The sequence below is a fragment of the Pecten maximus genome, chromosome 14 (genome assembly GCF_902652985.1).
Source record: "Pecten maximus chromosome 14, xPecMax1.1, whole genome shotgun sequence".
Taxonomy (NCBI): domain Eukaryota; kingdom Metazoa; phylum Mollusca; class Bivalvia; order Pectinida; family Pectinidae; genus Pecten; species Pecten maximus.
In genome coordinates this window covers 12,761,578-12,779,917 of record NC_047028.1, presented here as the reverse complement: position 1 = coordinate 12,779,917, position 18,340 = coordinate 12,761,578, and the positions used below count along the sequence as shown (strand labels likewise).

At 34.5% G+C, this 18,340-nt stretch overlaps 1 protein-coding gene across 1 annotated transcript in view; it reads right to left on the bottom strand.

Annotated features, from left to right (window-relative positions):
- Window positions 1–3,782: 3,782 nt before the first annotated feature.
- The window catches only part of LOC117342373 (sodium/hydrogen exchanger 2-like), a 101,663-nt gene continuing 87,105 nt past the window's right edge, over window positions 3,783–18,340 (bottom strand). Inside the window, 2 exon segments of the mRNA XM_033904525.1 lie at window positions 3,783–10,488; window positions 11,797–11,927. Coding sequence (XP_033760416.1) covers window positions 9,466–10,488; window positions 11,797–11,927 — 1,154 coding nt within the window. The 3' untranslated portion in view covers window positions 3,783–9,465.

The following is an 18,340-nucleotide window of genomic DNA, read 5'->3' as shown; positions in this document are numbered from 1 at the left end:
TTTCGCATGGCGCTTTGTCCCTCTGTCCAAAGACATTGTCACTTTTCGCATGGCGCGCGGTCGCTCTGTCCATAGACATTGTCACTTTTCACATGGCGCGCGGTCGCTCTGTCCAAAGACATTGTTGCTTTTCGCATGGCGCGCGGTCGCTTTCGATTGGCTGAGCGCCAATACGACAGTGCGACAAGGCCGAAATCTACACCATAGTGAACCGGTTATCATAGACCATAGGGTACCGGTTATCATACACTATAGGGTACCGGTTATCATACACTATAGGGTACCGGTTATCATACACTATAGGGTACCGGTTATCATACACTATAGGGTACCGGTTGTCATACACTATAGGGTACCGGTTATCATACACTATAGGGTACCGGTTGTCATACACTATAGGGTACCGGTTGTCATACACGATAGGGTACCGGTTATCATACACTATAGGGTACCGGTTATCATACACTATAGGGTACCGGTTGTCATACACTATAGGGTATCGGTTGTCATACACTATAGGGTACCGGTTGTCATACACTATAGGGTACCGGTTTTCATACACTATAGGGTACCGGTTGTCATACACTATAGGGTACCGGTTATCATACACTAAAGGGTACCGGTTGTCATACACGATAGGGTACCGGTTATCATACACTATAGGGTACCGGTTATCATACACTATAGGGTACCGGTTGTCATACACTATAGGGTACCGGTTATCATACACGATAGGGTACCGGTTGTCATACACCATAGGGTACCGGTTATCATACACTATAGGGTACCGGTTGTCATACACTATAGGGTACCGGTTGTCATACACGATAGGGTACCGGTTATCATACACCATAGGGTACCGGTTATCATACACTATAGGGTACCGGTTGTCATACACTATAGGGTACCGGTTATCATACACTATAGGGTACCGGTTATCATACACTATAGGGTACCGGTTATCATACACTATAGGGTACCGGTTGTCATACACTATAGGGTACCGGTTATCATACACTATAGGGTACCGGTTGTCATACACTATAGGGTACCGGTTATCATACACTATAGGGTACCGGTTGTCATACACTATAGGGTACCAGTTATCATACACCATAGGGTACCAGTTATCATACACCATAGTGTACCGGTTATCATACACTATAGGGTACCGGTTATCATACACTATAGGGTACCGGTTATCATACACTATAGGGTACCAGTTATCATACACCATAGTGTACCGGTTATCATACACTATAGGGTACCGGTTATCATACACTATAGGGTACCGGTTGTCATACACGATAGGGTACCGGTTATCATACACTATAGGGTACCGGTTGTCATACACTATAGGGTACCGGTTATCATACACTATAGGGTACCGGTTATCATACACTATAGGGTACCGGTTATCATACACTATAGGGTACCGGTTATCATACACCATAGGGTACCGGTTGTCATACACCATAGGGTACCGGTTATCATACACCATAGTGTACCGGTTATAATACACCATAGTGTACCAGTTATCATACACCATAGGGTACCGGTTATCATACACCATAGGGTACCGGTTATCATACACCATAGGGTACCGGTTATCATACACCATAGTGTACCAGTTATCATACACGATAGGGTACCGGTTGTCATACACCATAGGGTACCGGTTATCATACACGATAGGGTACCGGTTATCCACTCGTGTTACATCTATATTCGTCCATTTACATATAGGACGAATTCCGTCTTGTGTATTGGCGCCATAAGTACATGTACTTCGCAGCTGTTTTCCATCACAGGTTTTAATATTAACCAAACCGATGTTACAATTATCTCGTAAGTTCTTGCCTATTATAACGATCAACGACAGCGTTTTTGACATACCATTCTCTATGGAAAATCAGTTGTACTGTACGACATCGTGAAATTAATCTCTAATGCAATTTTCCATAATCGTCCAAATCACAAGTTCTGCGTTGCTGATAATTGCATTATTATTTTTAACCTCACTGAGTACAGTCGCTGAGAGCAAATCTAGAATTAATATGCAGGTTGCGAACCAGTAATTAACAAAATGACACAATATACGCCAGCCCTCACTGCAATAGTTGTGAATTTTAAGATTAAGATGGAAATTCAGGGTTCATAAACATCTCCAATGTCCCATCAGTTCAGGAACTACACCAGAGTACATTTTTGTCCTACCCTGAGGGAAGTATAACATGTATGATATACAAAGTGTACATTATAGCGTTGATGAAACTTACGTCAGAGGCCTAAATTTACAATGCTATTACATTTACACATACACGTAGATATAATATGTATCTTAGAATGATATGAGAATACGGTTATGTCGAAGGTGAAATAGAACAATTAAATGAAAAAGCTCTGATTTAGTCACAATGTTCAATGTCATCTAGTAAAGTAATTACTATGAGTATTTTTCAGATTTTATTTTTTGTTAGACGTTTGAGAGTAACCAGTACTGTCCATGTGTAATGTTTCCAACAGTCAAAGGGGAACAACCCAAATATACCCATCGTGATAACCATTATCCCCGGACGAATGCGTTCAGATACTCGTGTTAAATTATACATGCTTTGCTACCCAACACATATCGGACGAATATCCGCGTTCAGACACCCTTGTTAGAATATAAATTCTACGCTACCCAACACATACATGTATCAAACGAATATCCGCGTTCAGATACTCGTGTTAAAATATAAATTCTATGCTACCCCACACATTATCCATTTTAGTAAAGTTTCTAGAAATGACTACAAAATCATGAGCCCGCTTGTAAAAAGGATTGGTGTTGTTTGTTACACGTTCATTATCTACTTCCGCCCTGCTATTCTCGCTTTGATCGATCTTAATCTCTGCCTGCGTTTGTTATGTGGTTTTTATTGCATATGTTACTAAAAGGAAGCATTTAGCCGCGTTTTATTTGTGTATCTAAGGTTTCAGAATAGCGAAATACCAACGAAAAACGTAATATTAACTTTAAATCGACAACTAGATGATGGTATTTGTTTAAAAAAACCAAGATTATTTTACGAGGACATTCCAAACAAAGTACAAAGACATGAAGGCTTGGTCTTAAAGAGAGTCTACTTCATCAACGACATCCGCCGTCATCATATAGGCGCCAAACGATGTCGAATGATACATGTTGTTCCTTTTGCACGATTCATATCTTAATTCAAGATATCCATCCCCTTTCTAGGTATTTTGTTTTTATTGTACCCTTTCCATTTTGGCATTTGTGTTAAATGTCTGCCCATAGTGAGGAAGGCTACTGGTGCCGTTCAATAGTCTGGACATTATAAACGAAAGCATTGGACTACTCGACGTTTCTTTCTTGGCGCTCACCAATGCACACCCAAGGAAACCCAGCCGGTCCATTCCTGTGACGTTATGATTGAGCTAGTCCAGTTCATCAAAATTCCTTAACTTAAGGAAAGTCATTAGCTTAACATCCCCACAGGAAAACATAAAAGAATTTTAAGAAAGTGCCTAAGCTAAGATGTTCCCTTAAACTCAATAATGCTTTCCTATGGACAAGTTTATGTAAAGGGGTATCCTTGAGTTCAGGAACGGTGTCAATGCGCCTAGGACTAAGACTTGTCATATCAGTAAAATGTCGCATGAATCAGTCCGTCAAAGCTGGAATATTAAATGTTATGATATGTTGATGTGGCATTAAACCAAGATTAACCAACAAACGAACGCGCCTTTATCATAAAAAATAACAAAACAACTCGTGTATTATAAGTGTTGATCTCTTTATATATCAATAAAACAATCCCAAGCTTGCAGACTTTCACGCCCTAGCTTACAGCATACTCGCACTCGAATTCAAAAACCTGATTTATCTCAGTAGCTTGTTCTCGAATTCAAAAACCTGATTCATTTCAGTAGCTTGTTCTCGTAAAGTCGAACTCAGAACGACTTAGTACTGATGTAAATCAGTGACATTATAACAGATATTTTTTATTGTTAATTAATCATTAAATTTAACAGGAATTCAAAGAGTACATGATCTCAAACAACAGTTACCATATTTTGTTATTTTATACATTCTTAAACGAATACAAATCCAAAAACAGGACAACAATAAAAACAAAAGGACTAATTGTTATCGCCTGTCACTGAAGTCCATGTTCTATTGGCCTGGGTTATACCAATATTAATTACACAATACAGGAAGTGAAACAAGAAGTGAAACAGGAAGTGAAAAAAGAAGCCCTGGATGGAGGAAGGTCTAGCAGTAAAAGTCTGGTGGTTTTGTTTTCCTTGAATATATTTTTTCTCTGAAAGAAATTAATGGTTTTATCTAGACCTGTATAATTCAACAACAATATGACACAACCCACAGGATAACTTGATGGTATGAGGTTGAGATACAGGTCAGAGGAGGGATTGCATACAATGTATATAAAGAAACATCTAATATATTGTATATACATGTATAATAACCCTATACCATCAGACAATGTGTCCACTATATCACAAATAAATATAAATCATAGTAATTCGAACAGCATCACTAATATCCTCTAAAGACAAAAATATCATATCTCTGAAAAATTGAACAATGATAAAATTAAAATGTGAAAAAGGAATGAATAAAACAACATCATGTGCAGCAGCAATATTTAAGTGACAATGAAATAGTAACAATAGGCCCAATGGGCCTGTATCACTCACCTATTCAACAGCATATTAAAAGGCAATTTTGTGTACATCATGTGCCTTTCAATGTTAAATTAGCCTTGATAGCCCTTCATCTCAGCATTTTTTTTTTCGTATTATCATCAATTTTAGCTTCTTAGTTATTCAGATGATGCTGTGAATTTGACCCTTGTGACCTTGTTTTAATTTCATCCCTTCAAACAAATTATAAACCCAATCAATTCCTATGGTTATGACCCTGGGTCATGTGGTTAAAAAACAGTTATTTAAAAGATTTTTTACACATGTGACCTTGAAAGGTCGTTATATCGAGAATGATGGATGTCTTTCATTTCAATAATTCACCAGGGTGTAGGTGATGCTGTTGGGGAGGGGAAAGCTTTATCCATTGGGGAGTTGGGTTGTTCTAGAGAGGATTTTTAAGATTGTTTTGGTATGTTCTGATATTTATTTGTAGTTTTCCTAATGATGTAACAAGAACTTGTACACCAGGGAACATAAGACTGGTGTCTATGTATAAATTCCAACGTATATTTCTATCATGGCACTGTGCCTTTTGGGTTATTAAAAGACACCAGTGGAGGCCAGATAGACAGATGACGGATGTTGTACCATGACACAAACTCTCCCTTCAGTCAGGAGAGCTTATAAAACATACAGTGATAATGGAATCAAATCGACGACATATCAACAACAATAAATTACAATGTAATACTCAAAATAGACTCTCAACTGTACAAAACATTTTATTGTCTTTGGCAGACAAAGAACATAAATTAAAGAGAGGGTATAATCATTAATGTTTATTAAAACATTCCCGAACCTTACTATAAGACCTTAATACAGAGCTGATGATATAACTTCAGATCATATCGACATTTAAATTGGTGGCACAACACTAAATGTAATGTTGGGGTGTTTACAGATCATACCATATCCTACAGGAATTAGGATCACAGTAGACCCCTGGACTGGAGTATCAAGGATGAGATAATGACTGTGATGTCAGAGTTACCTCCCTTAGCATATATAACTTTCCTAACAAAATACATGTAGGCTGCTCCAGGTCCATCTTCGCTAGCCAAGGCTTCTGATAACATTACTCTCCTAATCAGAAGTATTAGCTAGCGAAGATGATCCAGGTCTGAATTGTCAACATTACACTGCAGTTAAATAAATACATTTAACAGATTAAAATTATTAATGTGGATTTTTATATGTGGGACTTTCCCTCTGAACTTAATAAGACAGACTATTGTTTTAGTGACAGAAATCATAAATATGCTAAAGCATATAATTTGAACAGTTGCTGATGTTTCAACACATTGTACATATTATGCATCTTTATTATTATGACATCATAAATATAACCAATATGAAATGGTAGCCATCTTGAAAATCTTCCCAAATTAAAAATATCAAATCAAAAGTCAGGAAAGTCAATCTCTTCAGTAGTTCCAAATGTAAATCTCTTGGGGCAGAAGCAAACATTGCTTATGGGATGGAAGGACCACAGTGAAAGGTGATGTAAAATAAGATAGTTGGCTAAAACATATTAGGATATGGGACTTAAGTAACTTGTAGGCTTTGGCATTTTATAATATACAAGTCTAAAATAATACTGCTCAATAAAATCACAACTCTTAATTCTTTAACATAAATACATCATGAGACAGTAAAATAAAAGAGTCTTGATAATAAGGAAAAGTATTTGTATGGAGTAAAACAATTGAAACTAAGATAACAGACTAAAACTGATCTACCAAAGCTGATAACACATCATCTCTATACTGTAAATCAGGTTATTTCCGTGAAGGTTTAATAGGTAAACTATATGAGTGGGGGTTATTTCCGCAATTTTTTCATTTGCAACTGTTCTATAAATACCACACATCACAAAATTATTCATGTGAAAAAAATTTCCTGGCCAAACGGCAATCATGTATTTATCGTACATTTCCCTCACCGTAAATTTCCATATTTCCATAAATTACCGATTGCTCTATGTCCACAGTACCATGATGAAGTCAACACATTATCCATACCAACACTTGGTAGATTACCAATCTTTGATGTATATTTATAAGAGCCTCTCTCATATGTAGATCTAAATCCTCATACATTGTATATCAAACATATAACAGTAATGATATAAGGTGCAAATTATTCTAAAAATCAATTTAGTTAATAGTTTGCAAAACAACAAAAACCATTCTAAATATATCTATAGATAAAAGTTTGTAAAACAAAACACACACAAATACTATAATGCACCAGAGTTTAACATCATTTAGAAATCAAAATATATAATCTTATATAATAATAAAAACATATATAATAATACTGTCAACAAAATGAAAGGAAAAATTTACTGTTATCATAACTGAAAGATAGCAATCTATTTGTACAGATAACTACAGTGTAATAAGAAATGCATTACTTATATTTTCTCATTGAAGCAATATTACTACACTGCCATCCACAACAATCTCCTATACACTTAGTAGATACCATTATAAAACCCAGCTGGTTACTGTAAAATATTGTGTATTGTCACAGCTGGTTACTGTAAAATATTGTGTATTGTCACAGCTGGTTACGGTAAAATATTGTGTATTGTCACAGCTGGTTACGGTAAAATATTGTGTATTGTCACAGCTGGTTACGGTAAAATATTGTGTATTGTATTCTTTTTGTCTGATAACTTCTTATCATATTGGTTCTATAGTCTAGGAAAAGTTGATAAATTATGTTTTTTTCTTCTTTTTAAAAAAAATTAAAAACGAGGGGAAGGAGGTGGTGGGGGGGTATACATTTTTGGAACATCTTGAAAAATATAGCCTCTCTTGACCCTCCCTGAAACTACATCTAGGTGGGTTGTTTTCATAAAAAAATTGCCATTGTCACAGACAACTTAAAAATCTTCAAGAAATTGCAAAGTTAATTTGTGATGCATTTACAATACTCCTACAAGTCACAAAGGGTGTATAGATTTTATAGATGGCAGTGTATACATGTAGAGTGTATGCAATATGTTTAACAGGAACATCACAAACAAATTTAATTCTGAAAAGTTATACACCTTTCTCACATGAATAATGTACAGGAATTTTCAAACCTAATATAAAGTTACAAATAGTCACCATTGTATAAAATGAGAACTATTAAACCTGAGATTTAATGTATCACAAACCTTGGTGACATTCTCCTATCTATCAGGATACCTGCTTCTAAATACAGGTTTTTATGTTTTCCAAGGCTACAAAAGACGACAGATCTAATAACGAAATGAGACCTTATCATTCTCCTCCAGAATACAGGGGCTGTGATATAGTCCGGTCAGTTGGAACACAACCCATGTGACCTCAGGTGAAGATCCAAGGTGTGTGGTTCAAGACTCCCATTCCATATACATGTCAGTTTGTGTTTCTCGGGAAGCTGAGAAATGGGTTGGTGTCCTGTAAAATTTTCATTCTTGTAAAATAATCACCCCTACTTACTTTTACCAAAATAGGAAGCTGACATACAGGCTAGTCTGTGCTGTTGTGTCCTTTACCCCCATTACTCTGAATGGCATATGACGGGCCTCCCGTATGTTGTTAAGTGAGGTAGTCACCAACTACTACAAGGAGACCCCACCTCAAAGTGACCTCTATTACACTTCTTTACATCACATGGTAAGATATGCTCCTTTGGAATGCCTCTATTACAGTTCATTTATCACATGGCGAAAACTCATCATTCTCTTTCAGCTCTCTACTGAGCAGGGGATAATAATTTGATAACAAGCAACAAACTTGCATATGATTAGAGAGAAATTTGATATATAAACTAGTTTAAAGATCTCATCAAGAAAAGTTGACAACATAGTAAATCTACCTGTTGGTGAGGAATTAGAGTTCAGAATCTCAATCAAGCACTGTGTCTAAAATCTTATATCCTATTAACCGAGTTTCCTCTGACCCTAACACCATGACTTGTGTAGGACCCTTACACCAGACTTGGTGTCAGCTGGGCCAGAGGAACTTGGGCTTAGACCCTTTATTCTACTAGTAGACTAGATTTTTCTTATCATCCACACTTAATGGTCAAACTAATAGACGATAATGATGGCTCAGCTCTGGCAATATGGCTACCTTTTCAACGTTGTATTAAATAACTGAAACAAAACTATTTGTGTTCATGGCCAATTGGATGTACCTTTGTATTTAGAAATTTAAAAAGGAAATATAGGAATAACATACATCTATAGTAAAACATATTCTTCTGTTATTCACATTGAGCTCCTTACAACATACTGGAAATGAAAAGCTCAAACCATGCATAATGTCAACTTTAGCAATTATATGAATGCATATTTCTCAATACAGTATATGGTCAGACATTAATCAAAGTAAAGGTAATGTTTTTAAGTTCCTTTGATAATCTGTCGGAAGTTAAATTATCCAAGATTCACCTAATATTCATAATATCCATTAATTAGACTGACATGAAAAATGAGGGACGATTTCCCTTTATACAATAAACTACAATAAAAATAAGCATTTTTAATTGTCTAAAATTGTTTAGTTAATTCTAAATCTTTTTTCTGATGCACAAAATTTACAAAAGTGCAATAAGGGCCATGGAACAAACAAACCGGGCTCTTCAGTGCTGATATTTCTATAAGTGTTTACTCAAGATCAACCTCAAAGCTTTCTTATATTTTAAAATTCTATCAGTATATATATCAAGAAAATAAAGCACCGTTTATTAAACATCTTCCTTCTGTTTATCATTTGCTATGTTTTCCATCTCAATAGAGTGATCTCCCTTTGTGGAATGTTCAGGTTCTTGTTCTTCAGATTTTGAAATGGCAGTAAGATAAGACGACTTCCGTAAAGGCGATCCTTGGAGTTCAGACTTTTTGTCGGATTTCATAAATGATGAGCAATCAGAGAGAGGTCGAGGGTGATTTGAATTAGCACTTAGTGACCTTCCATTATTTTTGTCATCACTGTCAAGTTTACTTACATCAACAGATCTTGTTTTTTGTAACAGACTACGTTTCTTATGAAGTCTAGATTTGGGAGAGGACCTTGATTTGACATTTGAGTCTTCATTATCAGCCAACTGTCCATCATCAATTGAATCTGAAACTGTTGGTTGTGGGTGAGTGTCAACTACAAAACTAATTGGAGTAGCTTCCCCTTCTTTACCTGATCCTAATTGCTCGGCAGTATTTAAGTCTGGGGGACTTTTTGAATTCGGGGATTTTTCTGGAGATGACGAATCCTCCTCTTCATTTTCTGAGATAACTTCAAATTTGTGTCCTGTTGAGTTCCTCATAACTGGACTACCAGATGGAACGTCAAGCTTTGCTCTACGTATCAAGGGAGATAAATCTTCCTTTCCCTCACTTCCAGTTAAAGTATGAGACTTTTTAAACAAATGTGGGCGTTTCTGCTGAGTTTCGGATACAAAATCTGTTCTACTGCCTGCATCTCCTTCCCTGAACTGACTCATCATCCGTAAAGACGTAATGTCCGACGGAGATCGCTCACGTATAAAATTTGATTTCTGAGCTGGAACAGCCAGACTTAATCGTCGACGATAATTAGCTGTTGCAGCATCAGCGTTAAAACCCCTTCCTGGAATTTTCTCTATGCTCCCTGGAATCTGTTCCATGCCGAGAACACGAGACATCCTTCGTGTTCTCAGCTGTTTCTCTTGAAGACATTTCAGTAGATCAGAACTACTTTCATTCTTCAGATTCTTGTCCAGTTTGGCAGGAAGCTAGAATACAAGAAAAAACACCAGTTAAATAAGTTTTCTCATTTTATTTAAACATAGTGAAATGCTTTCTTTAAAACTCAATAAAACTTGAAATATCAGAATGAAACAGTGATAAGAAGATAGGAAGTGAGAAGATTTTTACTGTTGAGTGTATTACAAGTTCCTTTAAACAACTGATGTGATACCGACTGGATTGATTGAATTTGTACAGTGTCTATTTCGACACTGTAAGGAATAGATTATTAAGCACGAGGCCCCATCACCTGAAAAATCTGTTTAAAATGAACTCTATATAACCTTAGATTTAGATCTTTGCTTGTGACCAAGACTATTGTAGCCATCTCAGGTGGCTTTGACTGCAAGAACGGGTGATGTGTCAAAATTGTTATCTGTTTTTACCTGCCATTACTTATCATTACTTGTCATTACTTGTCGTTACTTGTCGTTACCTGTTGTTACTTGTCGTTACCTGTTGTTACTTGTCTTTACCTGTCGTTACTTGTCATTACTTGTCGTTACTTGTCGTTACTTGTCATTACCTGTCGTTACCTGTCGTTACTTGTCGTTACCTGTCATACTTGTTGTTACCTGTCGTGTCTTGTTGTTACCTGTCGTGTCTTGTCGTTACCTGTCGTTACTTGTCATTACCTGTCGTTACTTGTCTTTACCTGTTGTTACTTGTCATTACCTGTCGTTACTTGTCATTACCTGTCGTTACTTGTCTTTACCTGTCGTTACTTGTCTTTACCTGTCATTACCTGTCTTTACTTGTCTTTTCCTGTCATTACCTGTATTTACCTGTCGTTACCTGTCATTACCTGTCTTTACCTGTCGTTTCCTGTCTTAAACTGTCTTTACCTGTCGTTATTTGCCGTTAGCTGTCTTTACCTGTAGTTACCTGTCATTACTTGTCGTTACCTGTCATTACCTGTCATTAATTGTCATTACCTTTTGTTACTTGTCATTACCTGGCGTTACTTGTCGTTACTCATCATTACCTATCGTTATCTCTCGTTACCTGTAGTTACTTGTCATTACTTGTCTTTACCTGTCATTACCTATCGTTATTTCTTGTTACTTGTCATTACCTGTAGTTACCTGTATTTTCTTGTCATTACCTGTCATCCCCTTTCATTACTTATAGTTACCTGTCGTTACTCATCATTACCTATGTTATCTCTAGTTACTTGTAGTAACCTGTTTTACAAAAGACTTTCAAATCCACATTTTTCTTCTGAATTTTTTTAATATGCACAATTCAGGATGTACTGTGTGACAGGGGCTGTTATAATAATAAACATCATATACCTCTCTACGGACAGGAGACAACATCTTGCGGACATCCTTCACAGTTGGGTTTTCAATGTGTTTTGATTCTCTGCGTTTACCAAATATGGGCTTGTTCCGAATATTTGCTAATGTTTCCCTTCTGGCTTCAGCTGAAAGAATTTTGCATTTCATATAATTGATACAGTAATTCATAATGTGTTGTAAGTGAAGTTTGTAATTGATCCTGCATAGCATTAACAAAAAAATATGCATTAATCATACATAGTGCTGACGAAAAAAATTGTTTTCATCCTATGGATCGACCTACAGGCCTAACCTACATATGAAATATTGTTGTAGGTCATTAAGAATTTTATTCTTTCTTGATAAAGATACAAACATCCATAAACACCGATATATGTTATATCACAGTATGAAAATGTAGATCTGCATTCCTGTGAAAATTGGCAATGCACAAAATGTTGGCTTATTTCCAAATACTGGGTTCTGTTGGCTAACAGTGTGTACACAAACAAGGTATATTTCTACTCAATTTAAGACTTACCTCCCCTGTATATATAATTAATATAATTAACTGTGTGATACTGAGACTCAATTTAAGACTAACCTCCACTATATATATAATCTAAGACTAACCTCCACTATACAGTGGACCCTCGATAATCCGAACACCTTTGTTCCCAGTCCAAACCGTCCGGATTACGAGTTTTCCGGACTGCCGAATTTCGTGTACCAGGTCAAAAAAAATTGTCGTGTAAGAGTTATCTCCCTTGATTATATACAATCCGGGACGTTTCATAAACACGTCTAATTGTCAGACTTTTTAACAATAAATATACTTATGTTTCTGATGTTTTTAAAAGAACATGTAAAGTGAAAGTTGTTTTATTTAGAGCGGGCATATGTGACCTACAAACAACACACATGTGTCACGTCCCGGAGGTTCACAAACAAGTAGAAATTACAAACGTTAAATACCTTAAATAAAATACACGGATTTTACAACTTACCGTCAGTCCATGTTTTTTTTTAATGATTTTTACGTACCAGAAACCCCAAGCTATCTATTTAAAAGTACGCGACACAAGCGAGAACTACCCAAGATGTCCGATAATTAATAAACCCGTATTCACTTAACAATTTGACGCTTAGTTAAGTATCAGATGACTATTGACTAATTTGTGTGTAATCAACCCAGTTCTTGTGATCACTGCTTAATACGTAAATGTGTATGTAATTAATAACATGCATCTTTCAATGAGTCGTCGATTCACGTAACGGTGTTACAAGCCGATATCCGTGTTTACCCAATACAAGTGTTAATGATGTTAATTACCGATCATAAATTTATTACATGTATTTGAGATTGATTAATTATCGTATCACGTACTGTATGTTTGTGCATAAATTCTGTAACATTTAGGTCGTAGAGAAAAAGCAATGTACCGTTATAAAAACAAAAGCTACACATTGTAACACAGGTAAACACCCGGGGCTATGACCTGGCAGCGGTCGCTATGACTACGCACAGTGTCAAGCGATAGTTTGTACAATTGTCGACACGGGTGACTTGCCCTGACATTTTTTTCTCCTCGTGGTGAAAAAATCGTCCGGATTATTGAGGGAAATTTACTAACGAAAAGTACGTTCCGTTCCCAAAATGGGTTTCCGGAATCGGAATCCGAATTTCCGGACTGGTGAGTACAAATAACGTTACAGAAATCCGTTCCCGTGCATTTCCGTCCGGACTGTGAGTTTTCCGGACTATCGGCGTCCGGATTATCGCGGGTCCACTGTATATATAATCTAAGACTAACCTCCACTCTATATATAATTTAAGACTAACCTCCACTATATATATAATTTAAGACTAACCTCCACTATATATACAATTTAAGACTAACCTCCACTCTATATACAATTTAAGACTAACCTCCACTCTATATACAATTTAAGACTAACCTCCACTATATATACAATTTAAGACTAACCTCCACTATATATATAATTTAAGACTAACCTCCACTATATATATAATTTAAGACTAACCCCCACTATATATATAATTTAAGACTTACCTCCCCTATATATATAATTTAAGACTTACCTCCACTATATATATAATTTAAGACGTACCTCCACTATATATATAATTTAAGACTAACCTCCACTATATATATAATCTAAGACTAACCTCCACTATATATATATAATTTAAGACTAACCTCCACTATATATATATAATTTAAGACTAACCGCCACTATATATATAATTTAAGACTAACCTCCACTATATATATAATTTTAGACGTACCTCCACTATATATACAATTTAAGACTGACCTCCACTATATATATAATCTAAGACTAACCTCCACTATATATATAATCTAAGACTAACCTCCACTATATATATAATTTAAGACTAACCTCCACTATATATATAATCTAAGACTAACCTCAACTATATATATAATTTAAGACTAACCTCCACTACATATACAATTTAAGACTAAACTCCACTATATATATAATTTAAGACTAACCTCCACTATACATATAATCTAAGACTAACCTCCACTATATATATAATTTAAGACTAACCTCCACTATATATATAATTTAAGACTACCCTCCACTATATATATAATGTAAGACTAACCTCCACTATATATATAATTTAAGACTGACCTCCACTATATATATAATCTAAGACTAACCTCCACTATATATACAATTTAAGACTAACCTCCACTTTATATATAATCTAAGACTAACCACCACTATATATACAATTTAAGACTAACCTCCACTATATATATAATTTAAGACTAACCTCCACTATATATATAATTTAAGACTAACCTCCACTATATATATAATCTAAGACTAACCTCCACTATATATATAATTTAAGACTATAACCTCCACTATATATATAATTTAAGACTAACCTCCACTTTATATATAATCTAAGACTAACCTCCACTATATATACAATTTAAGACTAACCTCCACTTTATATATAATCTAAGACTAACCACCACTATATATACAATTTAAGACTAACCTCCACTATATATATAATTTAAGACTAACCTCCACTATATATATAATCTAAGACTAACCTCCACTATATATATAATTTAAGACTAACCTCCACTTTATATATAATCTAAGACTAACCACCACTATATATATATTATCTAAGACTAACCTCCACTATATATATAATTTAAGACTAACCTCCACTATATATATAATTTAAGACTAACCTCCCCCTATATATATAATTTAAGACTAACCTCCACTATATATATAATTTAAGACTTACCTCCCCCTATATATACAATTTAAGACTAACCTCCACTATATATACAATTTAAGACTAACCTCCACTATATATACAATTTAAGACTAACCTCCAACCTCCACTATATATACAATTTAAGACTAACCTCCACTATATATACAATTTAAGACTAACCTCCACTATATATATAATCTAAGACGTACCTCCACTATATATATAATCTAAGACTAACCTCCACTATATATATAATTTAAGACTAACCTCCACTATATATATAATCTAAGACTAACCTCCACTATATATACATTCTAAGACTAACCTCCACTATATATATAATCTAAGACTAACCTCCACTATATATATAATTTAAGACTAACCTCCACTATATATATAATTTAAGACTAACCTCCTATATATATATAATTTATTTAAGACTAACCTCCACTATTTATATAATTTAAGACTAACCTCCACTATATATATAATTTAAGACTAACCTCCACTATTTATATAATTTAAGACTAACCTCCACTATATATATAATTTAAGACTAACCTCAACTATATATATAATTTAAGACTAACCTCAACTATATATATAATTTAAGACTAACCTCCACTATATATACAATTTAAGACTAACCTCCACTATATATATAATCTAAGACTTATCTCCACTACATATATCATTTAAGACTAACCTCCACTATATATATAATTTAAGACTAACCTCCACTATATATATAATTTAAGACTAACCTCAACTATATATATAATTTAAGACTAACCTCCGGTAGCAGTGTACAGTAAAATGCCAAATTCTGAAAAATATGGCACATGTTTTAGATATGTAAACATTGCCAGTTAACCTTACATATAACCTCTAATAAAGTATATATATTTGAAATCTGTACAACATTTTCAATTTTAATAGAGCTCTGAAGGATAAGTAAACTGATATTTTCTGCGATTTTTAGAGCTGTGAATACCATGGTAACAGCTTAAAAAATTCTCAAAAATCGCAAAATATTATGATATTTGACCCAAAATAGCACAATTCTCTACACAATTTTTTTTCTGAAACCTATTTAAAATTAGATATCTCTATCCCAAAGACAGAATTAATCTTGTTTGGACATATGTTGTAAATTAAGTTTTTCCGCTATCTTACCTTTTCTGTGGGCTTCCATTTTGCGCTGTAGTCAAAACTAAATTTCCTGTGTAAACACAGGTTCGGAAAATCCGGATATTTAAAATCCGGAACCAATTTATTGATTTTTGTTTTAATAAATGTGAAGCCTGTATGTACTACTTCATACTGAATATACCAATTATAGTTTACATTTATTTTTTCATTTTTTATGCATATCCTAATACAGGAGTTATTTGCTTAACAAAAAAATCGCCCATGGCCAGGCTGTCTTACTGTGGTGTGCTACCTTATACATCACTTTTGTAAATTGTAATTTTACTAAAAACCCCATGAAGGTCTAGAATATGTTCCGACGAACAAAATGACATATCGGGTTACTGTGTATCTTTGATAGTCACCGAGTATTGCTGATTTCCCTGAGAGGTGTATTTTGACAACTTTTTCTCCCAATCCAGTAATAAGGGGAGGTAATTTTAAAGATGAAAACTCCCATAATTCTGTATATCTCTTGAATAAAGTTGTGTTTTGTGTTGAATGTGGTACTTTGAGTCTCTGTGCATGTAATCAAGCAAAAAATACTATACAACTATCAAATTTAGCCTTGTAATATGACGTCATAGTTACCATGACGTCATCAGTAACTATGACGTCATCAGATGGTATCTATGACGTCATAAATACTCAATGGTGTCATAATAAATAACCAAATTCCTTTCCAAACCTCAGCTTAGCAACACATGCAATATTCTAACTGATAAATCATGACATGACATCCAAGATTTCAAAATGTCATGCCTATGACATCACAGTCATCTGTTTCCACCCCGGTAATTCAGATATGTACCAATGATCATATGAAAGTGTCCGCTGATCCCATTTTATGCGGAAAATGCTATTTTTTCTGCTCTACTGAAGGAAATGACAATAATTGACAATATTGTATCAACCGTACACTCATGATCAATCAATTGAAATTACATGCTTACCATTGTATAAATAAACTGAAAATAATGGTTTCACCAAATATTTCAAAAAATAACACTTACTCTAATAGTTTCCATGGATACGGGGTAATAAATCAGGTAAAACAAACCAGAATCCAGTCTATATGGTTTGTTAGATACCCAATAAGTTATTTTGGGTTTGTTATAAAACATAGAATATCTTTTCAATTTACACTGACTCATTAACATTATGCTTAATTAACCCACCCTTAAAATGGGTAGATATGCGAGTTACCTCCCTTGATTCCTCTAATATGACAAGCCAGATAATAAACAAGTTTTAGATTGTTTTTATGCATTTTTGAGCAATAATGAATTAAAATGAAGCTTAATCAAGCATAATTAAGCACAATTTCCAAGAAATAACATTTTTCAGCCCTTATAAGGTAGCAGTGTACAGTAAAAATGCCAAATTCTGAAAAATATGGCACATGTTTTAGATATGTAAACATTGCCAGTTAACCTTACATATAACCTCTAATAAAGTATATATATTTGAAATCTGTACAACATTTTCAATTTTGATAGAGCTCTGAAGGATAAGTAAACTGATATTTTCTGCGATTTTTAGAGCTGTGAATACCATGGTAACAGCTTAAAAAATTCTCAAAAATCGCAAAATATTATGATATTTGACCCAAAATAGCACAATTCTCTACACAATTTTTTTTCTGAAACCTATTTAAAATTAGATATCTCTATCCCAAAGACAGAATTAATCTTGTTTGGACATATGTTGTAAATTAAGTTTTTCCGCTATCTTACCTTTTCTGTGGGCTTCCATTTTGCGCTGTAGTCAAAACTAAATTTCCTGTGTAAACACAGGTTCGGAAAATCCGGATATTTAAAATCCGGAACCAATTTATTGATTTTTGTTTTAATAAATGTGAAGCCTGTATGTACTACTTCATACTGAATATACCAATTATAGTTTACATTTATTTTTTCATTTTTTATGCATATCCTAATACAGGAGTTATTTGCTTAACAAAAAAAATCGCCCATGGCCAGGCTGTCTTACTGTGGTGTGCTACCTTATACATCACTTTTGTAAATTGTAATTTTACTAAAAACCCCATGAAGGTCTAGAATA